At 50.4% G+C, this 18,442-nt stretch overlaps 1 protein-coding gene across 8 annotated transcripts in view; it reads right to left on the bottom strand.

Annotated features, from left to right (window-relative positions):
* Positions 1-18,442, bottom strand: part of OTOF (otoferlin) — a 59,329-nt gene that overhangs the window by 1,553 nt on the left and 39,334 nt on the right. For 2 of the 8 annotated variants that reach the window (XM_032443685.1, XM_015859853.2), the window contains 30 exons: positions 17,754-17,977; positions 16,941-17,049; positions 16,527-16,710; positions 16,162-16,282; positions 15,592-15,692; positions 15,148-15,238; positions 14,599-14,715; positions 13,967-14,119; positions 13,390-13,579; positions 12,905-13,029; positions 12,345-12,479; positions 11,665-11,826; positions 11,316-11,435; positions 10,798-10,959; positions 10,509-10,671; positions 9,671-9,801; positions 9,064-9,093; positions 8,295-8,441; positions 7,841-7,907; positions 6,526-6,680; positions 6,258-6,392; positions 5,327-5,464; positions 4,809-4,936; positions 4,098-4,268; positions 3,375-3,535; positions 2,477-2,619; positions 2,065-2,153; positions 1,475-1,573; positions 640-881; positions 115-293 (listed from right to left, as the gene is read on the bottom strand). In XM_032443685.1, coding sequence (XP_032299576.1) covers positions 115-293; positions 640-881; positions 1,475-1,573; positions 2,065-2,153; positions 2,477-2,619; positions 3,375-3,535; positions 4,098-4,268; positions 4,809-4,936; positions 5,327-5,464; positions 6,258-6,392; positions 6,526-6,680; positions 7,841-7,907; positions 8,295-8,441; positions 9,064-9,093; positions 9,671-9,801; positions 10,509-10,671; positions 10,798-10,959; positions 11,316-11,435; positions 11,665-11,826; positions 12,345-12,479; positions 12,905-13,029; positions 13,390-13,579; positions 13,967-14,119; positions 14,599-14,715; positions 15,148-15,238; positions 15,592-15,692; positions 16,162-16,282; positions 16,527-16,710; positions 16,941-17,049; positions 17,754-17,977 — 4,172 coding nt within the window. The remainder of the gene's footprint in view (positions 1-114; positions 294-639; positions 882-1,474; positions 1,574-2,064; positions 2,154-2,476; positions 2,620-3,374; positions 3,536-4,097; positions 4,269-4,808; positions 4,937-5,326; positions 5,465-6,257; positions 6,393-6,525; positions 6,681-7,840; positions 7,908-8,294; positions 8,442-9,063; positions 9,094-9,670; positions 9,802-10,508; positions 10,672-10,797; positions 10,960-11,315; positions 11,436-11,664; positions 11,827-12,344; positions 12,480-12,904; positions 13,030-13,389; positions 13,580-13,966; positions 14,120-14,598; positions 14,716-15,147; positions 15,239-15,591; positions 15,693-16,161; positions 16,283-16,526; positions 16,711-16,940; positions 17,050-17,753; positions 17,978-18,442) is intronic. The other 6 variants (XM_032443686.1, XM_015859849.2, XM_032443687.1 and 3 more) reach the window with 3 other exon arrangements.

The following is an 18,442-nucleotide window of genomic DNA, read 5'->3' as shown; positions in this document are numbered from 1 at the left end:
TGGCCCCCAGCCATGGTGACAGGGGGGCCTAAGGGAGCAGAGAGAAACATGGGGGTGGTCTGCAATGGCTGTGGCCCCCAGGGTGGAATATCACCCCCTTCTCCCCATCCTTACGGTGACTTCCAGCTCGTCATTCTCATCCCTGGCCACAAATGGCCACCAGCCCTTCACTCTCTTTTGCTTGAAGATTGAGACCATGGGCAGCTCTGCCTCATTTGTCACCATCTCCAGACTGCACTGCTTGGATGTCTTGGCTCCCCGGGGAAAGCGGTTCAGGTCCAACTCGATGGCCCCTGGCAGGAGACAAGGAAGCACCGATGTTGGCTGTGCAAGTCCTCGGCAGGAGGTAGGATTGACCATCATCTCCTTCCCTGGAAAACTATTCTGAACTGCTTTGGGAACTAAAAAGCTGATGTTTGCTTTCAGAAGAAGCCTTTGAAAGAGCAGCAGAGAAGATAAGGGCTCTGGTCCCATATACAGACAACATACCCAAAGGGATCTGTAAGATGTAGTGGGCTTGTGGACCAGGGCTACTGTTCAGGGCTCTATTCCTGTCTGGGTGTTGCCTCACCCACACCACCCCCTGATGGAACCCTGCTGGTAGTCCCACTTGCCCAGCTCAACAGACCCCTCCCTTACCAAGGAAATCATCGGCTGAGAAGTGGTCAGCATCCCAGACCTGCAGCGTGAGGCGAGCTGGGATCTTGTACTCAGTCTCATCCCAGGAGAACATTGATTCTTTCTTGGAGATGACGATCTTCTCCTCCGCCATCAGGTAGTCAAAGGGGAAGATGTAACGCCAGTTGAAGTTGCCTTCACCGGTGAGCGAGTGGTAATGGACATCTGTGTCTTGCTTGTCCTCCTGCTGACCCTTCAGCCACCTGCAGAGCCCAGAGGGGTAGAACTCTCCAGAAGGGAGGAGAGGGCATGGGGCCATCCTGCACGTGCAGCCAGGATGCCTCCAGGCCAGCAAGGCATGGACAGACTGTGGAAAGGGCCTAAGGGCCTTCAGTGATGAGCTGGGGCTGCTCGAGTCATTCTGTGATTCTGTGAATCATTGCAGCAGCCTCAGAGGAGGGATGTAGAGGGAATAGTGGGGTCTGAGTGCAAGAAATTCAAGCTGGCTACTGGGAATATTTCTCCAGGAAGGAGGATGGAGGTGGAGAGGAGCAAGGAGTTCGTGCAGAGGCAGCTCAGTCTGTATTTGTTGCTGTGGATTCCCTATATCAGGGTGTATCTATTTGAACCCATCAGGAAGATTTAGGGTCTGATGCAGTCTCTGCTTTAGGGTGGGGTGGACTCTGCTGACTAAATCTCTGGTGACAGGACCTGAGGTACCCAGCTTGGCAAGGCACCACATCTCTGGAGAGTGCTGGTGCTATCTAATCTTGTACCTCCATCTCCCCCCAGACCTACCTGTCATTCCCCATAGCATCAGCATGCCCAGGGCTGAGGCAGACCATGCAGTACCTACCCCCTGACAAAAATGTCACTGGATTTCTCGCCAGTGAAGTAGTCATCGTCCTCCAGGACGACCTCGTCTGTGTTCCATACAATCACTCTGAGCTCATATCTGGCAGGAGAAAGGGAGACACGGAGGTGAAGTGTTGGGGAGGGGGCAGGAGGAAGGGAACAAGGGGGATGAGAGACTGGGTTCAGACATGGAGAGCACAGGGATCTGCTCACAGGGAACTTATCCAAATAAACGAACCAGAGATGGGCAAGAACTGGGATCAACCCAGGAGAGGTCATTGGAGCAGCAAGGGAAGCTTTACCTTCCTGTCCCCTAAGCTTCTGCACAACCCAGGCCAGAGGATTTAAGGAACAGAATGGCTTAATAGCTGGGTAAATTTATCACTAAAACAGTCTGTGTCAGCTCTTCCAGACTCAGCAGGGCCATGACAGAATCCCAGTCCCCAGGATGCTTAGGGCTGGAGATCCCCTCCTGCCTCAGCAGGGCTGCCCAGAGCAGGATGCCCAACACCACAGCCAGGGACTGTGGGAGATCCCCAGGGAGAAACCCCTAGTTTTTCCCAGTGATCATTTGATTGGGACATTCCTTACTTTTTTGGTTTCCTTGGGGAAATATCAATGGCAGGGCCAGGTGCCGGCATATCCATAGGGAACATGTCCACCCACATCTCCAGGCGACCCTGCAAGGTTGGAGAGGTGCAGTCAGCTCCCTGGCCCTTCCTTGCTCCTCATACCCACGGTGTTCCCCTGAACTCCTCCTGCCCTTCAGCATCAGTCTGGTCATGCCAGATATAGGGTACAGTCTGGCCAGGAGTCCTTGCCCACCCTCATGGCATGGTGTGGTGCTGAGATGCATGGGCATAGGGGAGTCAAAGACTTAGGGGTATGAAAGGGATGCAGCCTCAAGAGGGAGAGGCACTGAAGATTCTGTCTACTGGAGTTAACAGGCAAGTGCTTAGGGCTGTTGATGCCCACATGCTGCTCTCTGGGGGGCCTGGAGGACCTGCTCAATGCCCGGCTTGTCAGGGTTCAGCAGCGGGCGCGTCTCCACGTGCTCAGGGACCAGCTTGCAGCCTGCCCGTGGGACGTCCTCCCAGTGGCGCAGCACTGTCAGGGCCAAGTGTTCATCTGTCTGCTTCTTCTGACCTGCGTGGGCAAAGGAGCTTGGAGATCTAGATGGAAAGACACCAAGGAGAGCAAACAACCCTCTTCCTCTGCTCAAGAAGGACCCCAGATTTTCCTGGCACCAGCACACACACGCACACACTCTTCTTGGATTCCTCTTCCAGCTTCTCCCTGCTCCAGGGGAGCTGAATTGCCTGCCAGCGACTCCTCTCCATTCACTAGTGTCCATTTGAGCCAACGCTTCCTAACTCTCCTCTTTCTCCTGTAACCTTAACCATTTGCAGGAGGTCCAGATCCCCTATGAGCCTGCTTTTACCCAGGCTGAACAAACTCCATATCTTTTGACCACATTCTCCTCTTGTGCACACCTCATGGCCTGCTTTCATCTTTCTTAATGTGAATGCACCGGGACACAACCTTTGAGGATTTGGTTATATCAAGGACACGGAGCTTCCTAAAACTTGGAAAGATCAAGGTGGGCTCTCTTCATTATTCCTGAAGCATACACTGTCAGGATAATGTTTTAAAGGCAGCTTTGGTGATCTCATGCCATGGACACCCATGAGCAATTCTAACAGCACCCCTCTGGCTTGGGTGGTCTACAAGACACTGTCCAGCTGGCAACAAAGTGAAGGGTCAATGTAAGGTGGTAGATGGGGAAGGACTGCAACATTGCATTAGGGTCTTGGGGCCACTAGACCTGTCTCCAACCCTGGATGATGAGGAGACACCCAGACCCCCACTCCCCTCCAATCTTCATCCCATGGGGCAGGTACCGTTTTCATCCTCAATCTCTGTGGGACCAGTGTACACCCTGTTGGCAACTTTCACTCTTCCTCCTGGCCCAAAGTGTGGCCCGTCCACCTTGCCCTCTTTGCACAGCTTGGACAGGATCTGTGAGGGCTTCATGGGGTCACGCCAGATGTTATACCCATGTCTGCAAACAGGAGGACAAAGTCAGTGAAGTAGTAGCAGGGAGAAAGAAGATATGGTGTTTCCCTCTGCAAGCCAGGTATATGCTGGTGCCAGGAAGGACTCAGCACTCACAGGATAAAGATCTGGGGCTCCAAATATGAAGCCTCAGAGCAGACAGGTCCCACTGCATCCCTGCTCTATACTTTGTTAACACCTTTCTGCCCCAGTCCCTTTACTCCATGCTGACTTAGACCTGAAATCCCCATTGCACACTTCTTGGCCTCTGATGCTTTGCTCCTTTGGTCCTGCTGCTATTACAGCTCTAGTCTCATTCTTCTATTGAGCTGCATCAATGCCCCTCAACCCCTTCCTCCCAGCCCTGGATTCCTGCTCAGGACCCACTCTGCTGTTGCACTCCTGTTCTGGCCCTAACACCCCTGTTAAGAGAATAAGTACAGCACAGACTTCCCCATCAGAAGGCAATGAAAGAGGGAGATTCCTGCAGGAGATCTAGGCTTTGACGTGGAAGATGAGACAGTCATGGGTCCAGGCAGGAGACTGGGCAGGGAAAGCTTTGTTCGTACATGGAGTATGTCTGTGACACCCCACACGTAGCTCGGTGCTTGCTATAGTAGCGGTTCTCCAGGTCAATCTTGGTCTCCCCAATGAGGTCATCTGTCCCCACCAAGTCCCAGTCGTACACTGCCACTGTCAGCATGGACTCCATGGGGAAGGTGGCCTCAATGTCAAAGGACCTAGGCCAGGGGAAAACAGACGAAGAGAAAGAGGAGTTGGAACAGTTGGCTGCTGCTCAAGATCATGGGCAAGTTGGGTCTTTAATTTGCTTTTGTCACTACGGTGTGTTCAACGTATGCATTGTAGCTTTATCTTTGCACAAGCTGTTTTGGATTCAGCAGCCCTAGAAAGGAGGTAGCACGTGATGACTGCTTGACTTGGTTGACTCAATAGCCTTGAAACTAAGTCTATGTGTCACTGGGGAACCAGCCAATACTCTCACAGTTCAGGCCTCCTAAAGCAGATACTTTGTCATTATCAGATTTGAACATTTCCTAAACATCATTTACTATGTTGACCACACTGCTGCTAAAGGAGAGACGGACTTAAATGAGTATGCCTACACACTTGCAAGGAAAGTTCTGTCTGATGGACTCATCCCAACACAAAGTCCCCCAACACAAAGCAGCTGTGGGATGACTAGGGTGCAGGTCCAAGGGGTGATAAGCTTAGCTAACACCTTCTGGGTGTGAACAGGCAACAGAGCTTGGACAACTCACTTTCCGAAGACAGGGTTCAGCTGCTTGGAGATATAGTTTTCCTTGTCTTTGATGTCTGTCTTCCCCAGCTTGATGGCAATATAAGGGTCAGCTTTCCCATTGATGTCAGCTGGGTGAAGGTCAGTGGCCTGAAGAGGAGAAGTGTTAATTCAGCCCCATCCATGCTGGTGAACAATTAAGGTCCTGATTCCCAAGATCAGGCCAAAGCCACATGGCAAAGCTCTTTTGTCCCCTAAGCAGAGTCACTTGGCTTAAGCTGGTGAGAAGTCCTGCTGCATGTAAACCCCTGTCTCCGCTTGGGGAGAAGTTGGGTTGGCCGAGCCAGGCATAGTTGGCTGTGTCCCTTCAGATATATGTAAATAGAGCCTTGTTTGCTGTCTCTAAAGAGAGACCCAGAGCAAAACTTGACTAGTAGGTCAAGAAGACTTCCTCCTCCAGCTGTTGTTCTCTCTACTGTCTACATTGGGGTCCAGGGCTTGTGGGGATCATACGTTGCCGCACCATGCTGTTATACTCACCCTCACAATATAGACTCGGACCAGCACGTTGATGGGGTCGTTGCTGGGAATCCCCTGGAACATGCCAAAGGTGGGGTCATATCCTGCCTCCTTGGTGATATCATCAGGGAGAGGCACTTTGTAGACACACATAGAACCCTGGCGGGAGGGATTGCACAACCTGATTAGAGCCCAGCTGCCCAGGGTGAGCAGGCCCATCCCAGACCACCCTTCCCTAGGGCTCAGCCTTCTCTCTAGCCATGTGCTGCAAACTTCCTTCACACCTCAAGCACCACTTTTAGGGCTTGCTACCATGATCAGTGAAACTGGACAAAGGAAAGGAGGCTTGCAGAGCAATCAGACTAAAAAGGTGCTTATGGACAGGGATTTCCAGGGGTAAAACTGCCTTATGTAAGAACTCTCAAGCATCCGTTTGCCTTCAGACCATTCTCTCTGTAGATGCACTACCTGAAGCCTGTATCTATCCACAGAGGCTTTCCATCTCTGCAAGATTTTGTGGTTGGGTCAGTGCAATTTGATTACTATTGCATCCAGTCCCTTCCTACTAAAGCACATCACAGAATCACAGAATCACAGAATCACAGAATCACAGAATGACCCGGGTTGGAAGGGACCTCAAGGATCATGTAGTTCCAACCCCCCTGCCTGGCAGGGCCACCAAACATACACCTTTACTAGATCAGGTTGCCCATGGCCCCGTCCAACCTGGCCTTGAACACCTCCAAGGACGGGGCATCCACAACCTCACTGGGCAGCCTGTTCCAGGACCTAACCACTCTTCTAGTAAAGAACTTTCCCCTAACATCCAACCTAAATCTTCCCTCCTTCAACTTAAAACCATTTCCCCTGGTCCTGCTAGGGACACATTCAGCACAGAAGCCTGTAGACAAGGGCTGTCCCTGTCCTGGGCCAACTCAGCCACCAAACTCACCTTGAACCTTCCCACTATCCGCTCTTCTTCTGTTGCATTGTCATCATTGTCCCCAATCTTCCCACGGAGCAGGTTGAAGGTGTGCAGCCAGTCCTCAAAGTTATCAAACTCTGCTTCCAGCTCTTTGTTAAAGACCTAGAAGACAGAAAGGAGGGGGATCAGGTTAAAAAGCCAAACCAAACCAAACCAAACCAAACCAAAAAACACTGAGGAAATGCTATGGTGACTGCCCAATGCAACTAAGGTGGAACAAAGCTGACACACACACCTTCAGTTCATCAATCTTCTGCTTGTTCTTCTTCTCAGGGAGCTCAGGGGCTGACTGCTGCTTCTTCTTCTTGTCATCTTTGGGTGCCTTGGACTTCTCCTTGTTCTTTGCCTGGCCCTTGAAGCCTTTCATGGGAGAGTCATCAAGTTTGATTTCTGGGTCCAAGGGGAAGCGGCAGGGAAGGAGGAGATGGAAATGGAGGTGAGGAAGGATGATGGAGACAGGGAAGGGAGACTTGATCAAGGTCTTTAAAATGGGAGGATCATGAAAGCTGACAGCTGTCACTGCCTGCAGCTCCCATTCCAGCCCTGGAGTAACTCTTCAAGCCCTTCAAGTCTTTCCTTGCTCTCTGGCCATCACTGCCTTTATCACAGCATTTCCAGGAGCCTAGTGGCCTCTGTGCAAGCAGCTTCCAGAACATAAATTATTTAGATGACTGAGAGCACTAGGTTCTATCTAGTCTCCATAGCAGTAATAAGACCTTATCCTACCAACAGCATCTCCTTTTCTTCTTCCCACTAAAGACTTTTCCTGTCATGTGCAGCCTGGAGAAGAAAAGACCAGCCTAGGTATTGCAAAAGGTGACAGTGCTTGATGCTCAGCACCACGGCACAGGCTGCTGCCTTTACAGAGGGTGATGCCCATGGCCAGCTGGGTCTCTATTCAGAGCAGCCACCAGCTGGTGGCACCAGTTACACAAGGAAAGGCTGTTGGAAAGAAGTCTAAGCTGAGCAACGTTGTGCTCTTCTCCCACCCATCTACAGTCCTCATCCCTCATTGCCTCAATCTGCCAGCTTTCATGATTGCTGGGCAGTGCAGATGAGGACAGACAAAAAACAACAAGGACACAGTGTGGAAGAGGAATGATAAAAGGAATGGGAGTGCCAAGGGGAAGTGGGTCCTGCTCAAAAGACAGAATAAGAAGGAAGTGGGACACAAGACATCCCCCAGCATCCCTGCCATGACAGCAAACCCATGAAGAAGCTGCTCCGAGCTTGGCAAGGCTTCATCTTTCTATTATGAAGGCTGGCCTTCATAATAGAACCAGGCTCTGTTTTTCTCTCAGCTAATAAACTTCGCATTGCTTAAGCAATACAACGACCTGTTGTCATATGAATGTGGGACATACAGAAAGGATGGGTGAAAGTCCTCGTGGAAACCTGTCCCAGCCCTGCTGATGGGACTGGCAAGGAGCCTCCAGGAGAGGAGATGGACAAGGTCACCCTTGTGGCCATATGCATGGTCCAGCAGGGTGCTCAAGTCCTGATCCTCCCTTCTGCAGCTCCACTCCCTCTTTCACTTGCAAGCTGCTTACCCTCTGCAATCTCCATTTCTTCCTTCTCCTCTGCTTCTGCTGCAGCTGCTTCCTGCTGCCGGAGTTGCTGGAGGAGAAATAAAGCAAGCAGGGAGTGGGTGACTGTGTCAAGGGTTCAGTGCTTGCTGGAAATGCCTGACTCAGGGTCATGGCTTTTTTCCTATCCAAGCAGTGAGATAAGGTCTGGCCACCAAAGGTGCTTGGTGCAGCCTTGAGCAGTGATGCTGTTACCAGGTGTATTTGCCTGCATATCCAACACCATGGGCATAACAAGTGCATCCAAAGAAGCTGAATCCTGCTCAGTTCTGCCAAGTGAAAGCCTCACCAACAGGCAAGCAAGGAAAGCACCGCAGCCTTGGGCTTTTGGAAACAGCTGGAGAGCTCAGGCTTTGAATACAGGAGGCAATTGTGTTCTATTCCAGCCTATACCCCTGCTCCTTTGTTCAACACCCACCTCTTTCATAGTCTCAATTGAAGCAAAATACTTGGACCACCAGTCCAGCATGCTCTCGTCTGGCTCCTCCTCTTCTATCTCTTCTCCTCCTCCTCCACCTCCTCCTCCTTTCTTCTTCTTTTTCTTTTTCTCCTTCTCTTCTTCAGACTGCGGGGAACAAGGGTGGCAAAGGCAGAGGATTCATGTGAAAATCAAACACACCTTGTAGTGGAAAGGTGGTGGGGAAAGCACTTGAGCAGACAGTGCCCTCCTGGCTGCATGGCCTCATTAGTACTTTCCCCCTTTTAAAGGCAGAGACATGGGCACTGAGCAGCAAGACACTGTGCCAGCATCCTGAGACAGCTCTTCCTGTCTGTCGTCCATTTCATTCATGCATTTCTCATGCTACAGCATTGCATGTAGCAGCGATCCTCCCTCTGTCTAGGAAGTACCCTGTGTCCTCCTGGAGGCACCACAAACCCCTCTGGGTTCTGGTACCTGGTTGTGGTGGCAATAACCAGCACCTCCTTCCCAGGGAGCTGTCTGCCCTGCTCCTCCTGGCACAGCAGTGCTGGGAAGTGCTGGTTCAAAACTGCTTCCCAGTCCATGGGGACCAGGCCAGAGTTCCTTAACAGGAAACACTGCTCTATCTGTGACCTGGGACAAAATGGCACTAGTACCCAAGTATTTTAGGGATATTGAGGGTGCATGGTCCTCTGAAAGCTGCGCAGAGGTGTTGGATGGGGTGTAGAGGTTGGGAGCAGGGATGATGAGTAGAGCCGTCACTTACCACATCCACCTTCACCACTGCATCAGAGTTCTGCCACCCAGGGTGGAAGGGAACAGAGAAGAAGAGCAGGTTAGCAGTGCAGCCTCACCTGAGTGTACACACACACAGGCACACACATGCCACAGCAAGCTGGAGAAGTCAGAGACCATTCCCTATGGTGTAAGAAACCATAAACTTTGCACAGAGCTCTGGCTGGGAAAGCTCTGTGTACATGAAATATGCTGGTGTGACACACCAAACCCATCTCTGTCTTGGAGACACCTCTCTTGGGTTCCAAGGAGAACCACCATTCCATGCAACTCTCTGCTCTCTTTGAGCTTTTCTTGCCTAGCAAGGGAGGTCATCATTCCCATTTGACTCTTTTTGAAGGAAAACATGAAGCTGTCTAATTTGCTTAACCCAGAACGGTCCTCCACTGGACAGCAAGAAACAGTTGAGTCTAGACAGAACAGGAAGTGTTGATTTGTAGGAGTGGTACTGACTCAAGACCCTGCAACTCCAGGCATCAGCCCAGCCCCATAATTGCACAGGATAGAACAGCCTTCCTTTGAGTGGAATCCCTCAGAGATGGGCAGTGCTAGCATAGCTCTGACACACTGATACTCACAGCTTCCAGCTTCACCATGGTCTCCATCTTCTTGATAGGAACCTCAGGTTCCATGTTGACAACAATCTCCCCTGTGGGGCGAGAGCAAGGGGCACCATTGGCCACTGCCAGATAGCCTCTGAGCTGTTTAGCTGGACAGAAGACAGAGAAAGAGAGAACAAGAGAGAAGGAGAGTGTAGAAAAGAAACTGAGAGCTCAGGTAAGATGCTGCAATATACATGCAGGAGTGATGTAAGGTCACCTTGCTCAGAGGAGAGGGGCAGGAAGAATGAACACAGACCCTTATAGCAAAATTAAAAGATGGTGCTGTAACAAAGGAAAGCAGATGATGAGAAAGGCTTGTTTTTAACATCTGCCCCAACTTCTAGAGAAGAGATATAGAAAGGGATTGCCTTGAAAATATCAGCACATAGAGATGCAAGTAGAGGTCCACATAGCAGCAGCAGAGAGCATAGCAAATTCATCTTGAGTCTTGGGGTAGATTTGGAGGGTGGAGTCATAAATATACAGAGATCATAGAATCACAGAATGGTTTGAGTTGGAAGAAACCTTTAAAGACCGCCTGGTCCCACACTCTTTCAATGAACAGGGACTCCCACAGCTCCATCTGATGCTCAGAGCCCCAACCAGCCTGACCTTGGGTGTCTTCAGGGATGGGGCACCACCACCTCTCTGTCTTACAACAGGAACCATCTCTCTTGTAGACGTTAGAGATGAAGAAGTCTCTCTCGTCTTACAACAGGAACCATCCCACCTCCTCTTTGTCCATGCCCCTCAGTTATCTGCAGTGCCCCACAGACACCCCACAGTCTGTGTCCCTATGGCCCAAGGTTTGTACCTGTCATATTCCAGTGCTGGGCTTTCTTATCTGGTGGGCGATAGATGAACTTTCGGAGGGAGCTGACAGTATGGGAGCCCACCAAGGTGTAGCGCCCAAAAGCCCGGCAGTCCACCACTCGGATGTTCAGAGGTGGGTGGAGCAGCTCATTCTCTGGGAGGTCCTGGGATGCAAAGGTGTGCCAGTTAACAAGGGATGGATGTGGGTTGTGGGGGCTTTGGTGTGGGTGGTTGGAGAGACCAGCAGGGACTAAAGTAGGGATAGGCCCTTGGGGAAGAGAAGCACTCACCACTTCAAACCACTTGACCAAAGTGCTGAAGTTTGGGTTTTTCTTGTAGTTCTGGATGAGGGCTGACTGGACCCCCTTCCCAGCACACTCAATGTCCACACGGGGCCGGTCCACTTGGGCCAGGTTGACTCTCTTCAGGTCCCTGAGTCCCCAAAATAAGATCTAGGACAGGAGAAGAAGGTGTGAGTGTGAGAAGGACTGCCTTTGGATGGAGTCCAGCTGGGGCCAAAGGAGTTGTTATAAAAGAGCTGTATAAAGGAGCAGGGAAACAAATGCCATTGCCTGGGGACTGGTGAATCCCTGAGCATTCCTCTTCTTCTCCACATGGCGTGGTGTTGCAGCACAGTCTGACACCCCACACAGTCCAACCCACATCTGATCTAGAATAACCCAAGATCTCTGCTACTCTCAGCACTTCCTTTTCTGCTCTGGGACCTCACTGAACACAAAAAAGTTATGAGATGCACACAGCCCAACTTGCTGCTGAACATTAAGACCTGGCACTCCAATGCAATTACCTCTACTCGGTATTTACTCAGCACAGGGCGAATCCCCAGTGGCACCGGCAGGATGGGACCTCGGTCTATGTCTGTGGGGCCATCAATTGGGGGTAGGTCTGACTTACCCCCAGAGCCAATCTGGAAGAAACGCAGTGTGGATTAGAATCATTCTGTGGTAGAATCATACAACATTTGGGGTTCAAAGGGATCCTGAAACAACATTCATTTCAACCCCCTGACTCGGGCTAAGCCCTTCTAGATTTTCAAGGATGTACCAAATACACACATTTTGCACAACCATGGATTAATTCCCACTCCCTTACAACCTCCCCAGCACACCCTTTCCTCATTCTGTGCTGGCTGGCACCTGAAGCAGCTCAAAGGCAGCCAGAAGGTCTCCTGCTGTAGAATTGCCCCGGTAGATCTGGTAGTATTCCAGCTGAGGGGGGAAGCGTGGTGGGCAGTATTGTTCATCTGACATTTTCACCACTGGTTTGGCAAAGGTGCGGCCCATGAAGTCAGCTTTGCCCTAGAAAGGGGGGAAGAGTACTTGAATTTGCTGGCCCAGCTTTCCTCATTGCACTTTTGAGATATCAAAGATCAGCGCCAGCTTTGGTTTCCCATCTGAAGGCACTTTCTAAGTCATAAGCATCTTCAAGATGAAGGAAATGGCCTAGGCCTGGAACAGCAAGGAGGCCATGACTGAGCGGCTACTTTAAGGGGAAAGACGAAGGTAGTGTCTCCTCAATTACCACATCACAAAAACTCCTTCACTCTCCAAAAATGAGATATCATTTAGTTTTGTCTAAGAGATGAGTAGCAGTGGCTCCTAGTTCGTGGCCTTGGAAATGTGGAGGACCTTCTTCCAAGGGTCAGGAGAAAACATGCTTCTTGCACTCTCATGGAATCATTTGGGTTGGAAAAGACTGCTAAAGTCATCAAGTCCAACCACTAACCCATCATCGCCATGCCTACTGCACTGTCTTCCTGGCCTTTGAACATAGCATCAAACTTAGAGACATTTTTCTCTGCCAGCATTCATCTTACCACTGTGTCCTGATCATAGATCTCAATGACAATTATAGGAGGGTCGTCCCTCATCTCATGGGCTTCTCCATACAGCTCCACATTGTCAAAAACCAGCAGCTGGTCCCAGGTTGGGCATAGGGTCTCATTGAGAACCTAGAAGAATGGAAGATGGACTTAGAGCTTCAGCCCAGGGTTGAGACTGTACAGAAGGGCAGCAGTCTGGATGTTGGTTTCAGTTTCCCTGTCCCAAAGGTGGCTATGGGAATAGGCTTCCAGCATGCTCCCATTCCTCCTAGCCAAGCAGGTCAAATTGCAGCCATAGAGATGCAGGGGAGCAGTGTGCTGGTGAATGGGGGTGTGTTCTGAAGGCGCTGCTGGGGAAGGGGCTTCCAACAGGGCCCTTGGAAACAGCCAAGCCCCATTGCCACGGCTGCTTTCCCATGCTGTATTTAAGCTCATCCATGATTCACTAGCAGTCATGAGACCTGTGGCGTGGGAGCAGGATGTAGAGCTGATGGGAAAAGTGTCACACCAACCCCAGAAACCTCCAGCCCTCCAGGTCAGGAGATGGTGTTTACCTCGGTGCATTGGCTCTGGGAAGTGAAGAAGACTCGTGCAAAGGGGTCTGAAAGGCCACTGCTGTCAGCAGCAAATAAACTCCTGGCCTGGTACATGTGGGCTCGCAGCTGGAAAACTTGCTTCTCTGCAACAGAGAATGGAAGTGAGACATCTTGGTACACAGCACTGGAGCCCAGCTGTGGGGCTCAGCCTGGAGAGCAAGAACTCAGCAGTCTGCTTTTGCTCAGGACCAGCACTATGAAGGAAATACATTCAAAACATGAGTCCTGGATGGATAAGAACTTCAACATCCTACTGTTGGCATGCGGAATGACAACTAAGAACAGGGCAGCAGGGAAGAGGGCACACAGTTCCCACAACCCAGCTTGCATGGGAACAGACTGGGACAACTGGAAGGCCCTCATCCCAAGTGGTGTCCAGGCAGGCTCCCTCCTGCCTGCTCCATGTCCTATCCCCAGACCTACCAAGGGTGGGAAGCTCTTACTGGTGTAAAGAAGGCTGATGGGAGGGAAGGATGGCAGGTTTTGGCCTCTGGTGGTCTTCTTCTCCTCAAAGCCACAAGGCAAACCACTCAGGAAGTCTTTGCGCTGCTTGTTGAGGCCCAGCCACAAGTAAATCTCCATCTTGGCCTGAACTGTCCAGCCAGCAGGTCCGAAACCCCTCTTCCCAGGCAGCTGGGCATAAAGAACAGAGAAGTTTATAGGTTGGCAGGGGAGGCCTTGGGGAAGGACAGACTACCTCACACCACACTTTGCTGCAGTACACTGCTTGCACCCCTACCACTTAAATACAAGGTCCTCATTTTTTCCAGATCATGTCCTGTCTCATGCATTATCTTCTATCTACAACATTATCTACAACACCGACTTCTTTCCAAGTCAGATTTCCCTTTTCTGGCTAGCTGAACCAGTATCTACTATCACTACAAGTAGTGGATCTTTCATGCCTGCTATTCAAGCACCAGCAAAATTGGACCCCCAGTTCTCTCATCTCCATCTCCCATTATCCTGGTTTGTCTCTTCTCCATCCTCCTCCTCTTGTCTGGGATGACAGGCACACACCTTGAGGAAGACAGTCTTCACTTTGGCACAGTCCTTGCCCATCTCTTCATCCACAATGGAGTAGAGGATGTCCTTGGAAGGGACGCGGGCATAGGCAATGCGCTTGTTATTGCTCATCATCCAGATGAAGATGTCGGGGATGGTGTGCTGGGGCTGTGAACAAAACCAAAGAGACCTGTCAGGCTTTCAGCTCTTTTGGAACCACTGAGGCACTGGCGGGGCTGCAGAGCTTTGTAGAGCAAATTCAGCAGATCCCGCAGCAGATGGATGGTTCTACTGCCACATTATGGCCATTGGAATGATTTTGAGCCTTCCACTGCAGAACTTTGTCTGCTTAAGCAAAGACTAAAGATTTATCTTTCCTCATTACTCCATGACCATGAGGGCTCATAGGCAGAGACCATATCTCAGTTCCTTACTATGATAAAGAAGCTGAGAAGAAGAGTTTTAATGCTGACCCATTCCACCCCAGCAGTGCTCCATGGGGGCAGTGTATAGACTTGGAGAGGCTCCTTGGACAAGGCCTATGCCATGAGAACCTCTTGCACCTACAAGGATTGCAGTGAGCCCTTCTGTTGGGCCCTGGCTGCTGTGTCAGTGCACAGTTGTTGTCTCCATGCAGGGGAACGCACCTCGTCTGCCAAGAAACGGAGTTTCTGCAGGAAGTTCTGCACCTGCTTCAGCTTGTCTTTCATGGTGTTCTTCTTCACCTGTGACCGCAGAGTTGTGGCTTGCTGGCCCATGTTCTCCTGCAGTGAAAGGGGAGTCCAAAATGGTTCAGAATAAGGCCCATGAAGGCTCTCACACATTTAATGCATGGTTTTGTATTGTGCAGTTGTCTGTGGAAGCTGGTGTCCTTGGCTCTGTCAGCTGGATAAGGACCTGATCTTGGTATGTCTCTTTTGCATGGCTAATGCCTTTGCAAGGAGCTGGGCTACCAGCTCCAAATACCTAGGCCAGCTCTACTGCTGGAGCAGGGTGGAAGGGTGGCAGTCATGTACCCCCAAGTGCCACCGGGGATCCATGCAAGACCCAAGAGCTCATGGGCTCCTCCATTCAGCAGTAAACCCCAAACTCTCAATGCATGGAGACTGGAAACCAGCATGTCTGTAGAGCAAATTCCCCATTGCTTTATCAAGATCAGAACTAGTCCCAGGTCTTCCCAGCTGAACTGTACTCACCAGCTCCCGCATGCAGGACTTGAGCCTCTCCCGGTCCAACCTTGTGCGGGAAGAGTGGTGCTGGTCCTTGTCAGCCAGTGTCACGAAGCGCCTGTGGGAAGGGAAGCATGAGAATCTTTGGTCCCTATGCAATCATTTCCAGGAGGCTTTTTGGCTCCCATTATGGTGTTGTACATGGAGAGTAGGTGCCATTCAGATACCAGCACACAGAGGCCACAAAATTGAGGCTCCCATTGCTGTTTTGGGATTGTTGCTGTGCAGATATAAGCACCATTCCAAGTCAAAAGGCAACCCATATGGTGTTGTGCCAACACAATGAAATGCTTGCCTACCCTCCAGAGGGTAAGTTGTGATGAGATTACAACCTCAGTGCCACAACCTTGCCCATAACCCCACAGAAAGCAGGGGTCTGTAGCACAGCACTTTTGCCCACCATTTACTCACAAGCACCCACTGCTCAGCTCCTCCAGGACCCCTCGGAGCCGACGTTCTGGATGTGGTTTCTCTGTCTTGATCATTTCCTGCACATCATTGAGCCCTTCTTCCTGCAGCAGGGATAGGAGAAGTGGTGAGGGGGGCAGTGGGGATGAGGTCCAGCCCTACAGGGAGCAACCCCATAGGGGGCTGATAGTGGGAGCATCTGTTTGCTTTTTCATGTGATAACTTCAGGTCTTGGGTCTGGGACAGGTTTGGTTGTGGTAGGTAGCTTTGGATGATTGGAACAGCTTCCACATCATCCTGGCTGGATCTGTTAGGTTTTGTCTTTACCAGTCCTACTTGGATTCCTCTGCTCTTCTCCTTGCTGTAGTCAGGGGGTATAGTGACAGGATAAGGAGTAATGGCACTAAACCCAAAGAGTAGATTTAGAGTAAATATTAGGAAGAAATCTGTTGTGATGAGGATGGTGAGGCCTTGGTACAGGCTGCCCAGAGAAGCTATGGGTGCCCCATCCCTAGAGGTGCTCAGGGCTAAGCTGAATGGAGCCCCAGCTCCCTCCCTCCCCAACACACTGACCAGCTTGTCTGCAATCTTGTCCATGATGTTGCCGTTATACAGCCTGCGACGCTGATCCTGCCACCAGCTCTTGATGTAGATGCAGGGCTTCTTCTCTAAGTACGGTAGGTGGAAGTAGTTCCTGCAAGAGGAGGCAGATGAGATGCTCCATGGTGGTCATACAGATGGCTCAGAATAGCCCCTGTCTCCTTTCCTTTCCCTTCCTCTCTGGGTGTTTATAACCTCATCTAGTTTTTAAGATCCTAAGTAATATTAAAAAGGCAGCTTGTTGCAGCAACCATAGGGTTAGAACACTGGTGGTGCTGGATAGCCAAGAGTTGGGTGTACAGCTTGTCATGTGTGTGAGAGGTGAATTCAAGGCTTACCTGTCTGTAACCAAGGGCTTCATGGGCTGAGATGAGGAGACAGAGACCATCTCTCCATCCTCATCAGCTTCATCCTCACTTGAGTTGTGTAGCAGCTCAGACTCTTCCTCATCCCCATCCCCTCCCTCCTTCTTCCTCCGCAGGACAGGTTTGGTCATACCATCAATCTGGTTCCCATAGTTGCCTCAAGAATGAAAAATGAAATGAAGTCACAGAGCTGTCACTCCCATGGGGAGTGATGGATGTTTACATCCCTTCTCAAGCCAGAAGAAATGCATGCGGTCAGTCTCAGAAGCATGTGTTCTGGCACATGATTGCATGGAATAGAGGGGAAGAAACCTTGCTCTTGGCCTTGGATCCCTCATTCCCCACCAGGTGTGCTTCAAAACCACCCTCACCAAGAAAACAACCAACCTATTGTAACCTCAAAGTTGATGGGTTTGTCACCGATCTTCCTGTCAATCATGGTAGCTTCCAGGAAGGCTCCAAAAAGAAAGAACTCCTCCATCTTTCCTGTGCAGTTCTGCAGGAGAAATCCCAGAGATCATGGTTTGGGTCAGCCAGAATGACACTGAGGTCTTAGCAGTGGGGTTCATCATCTCGTCTGTGTGAGCACTCTCATGGTCTCTGCTTGGGTTTTAAGAAGACCGTGGAGTTTTATGTCCTTCTGCCTGATTCATGTGAGCGTCAGGTGTCTGCCTGAACTGGGTCTCTAGGATCTCTGCAGAGAGAGTTTGACCAGAGGTTTTAGCCTAATGTTTAAATGTGGTGGTTTACCTAAGATTGGCCATCCCTTGCTTATGAGAGACTGTCTAAAGGACACTCAGGGATATGAGCTCAAGTTTGCTCACAAACTGAAATAATCAAACCTCTGCGAACCCTTTGTTTGGATGCACTTTCAGAAATTGAATGGCTTTACTTCCAGGTGGCTTAATTTCCTCTAGAGGTGAGGTGAGACCACTTTTCCAAAGGAGAGCTTTCACACTGAACATGAGCTGTCATCCAGAAGCTCCATTTCTACTTCTCAGCTCAGGTTCATAAAGACTAACATATGTGGGCATCCCTATATAGGACAAGAATGGACATATCTGTGTACACATAGCAAAGACAGCAGAACATTTAGCACAATACTAAATGAAATCCTGTCTGTGAGGCTGGAGATAACCAGCCAAAGGGACTGAGACCCAGAACTCTTCACTGCCAACTGTAGGGTTAGGGGAGACTCACATCAGCAACTGGTGTGGCCTGCTCCACTTGCACCTCAGTGGAGCTGTTGATCTCTGGGTTGGTGGTATCCAAGATCTCAACTGCAAGGCTCATCAGAAGCCTGGCCCGGAAGGAGACGCCTTCCCCCAGCCCCTCGTTCAGCTCTTGGTGTTCATCCATCAGGGTGTAGTTCCGAGTGGAGCCATACATGTTCACCCACGCAGGGCCAAAGGTGGGCAGGTAGCCTGCAGGAGAACAAATACGCTGGTAGAGAAGGGGATATGGAAGAAGGAGGGCACATCTTTGTCTTGGGATCATCACTTTCCTGCTGTGGGTGGTGACATAGACTTGAATATACACACATGTGCATAGAGATGCATTTTTGCAATTATGTATGAAAACAGTTTTGCAGGGAAGGCAGTGATGGGCACTTTGCAGTGTATCAGCCTAAAAAGAGGTGAGTCACCCATTGGGCATGTCTCTTAATATGAGTCAAGAAAGAAGAGAAAACTCCCCATTAGTTCTTTTTCAAAGAGCCATCTTTGGTTTCATGATGCTCCTGCCTATGTGTGCCCACATGTTCATGTATGTGTGAAAGTGGGAGCCTGTCAGATATTCATCCATCCATGGCAACAGATGTCTCAGAAAGGGACAATTATTTTTTAATGTCTTTGCCTTCAAGTGTTGGCCTGGAGGCTTGTGTCTGGGCT

The sequence above is a fragment of the Coturnix japonica genome, chromosome 3 (assembly GCF_001577835.2).
Source record: "Coturnix japonica isolate 7356 chromosome 3, Coturnix japonica 2.1, whole genome shotgun sequence".
Taxonomy (NCBI): Eukaryota; Metazoa; Chordata; class Aves; order Galliformes; family Phasianidae; genus Coturnix; species Coturnix japonica.
This window is presented reverse-complemented; position numbering and strand designations above follow the sequence as displayed.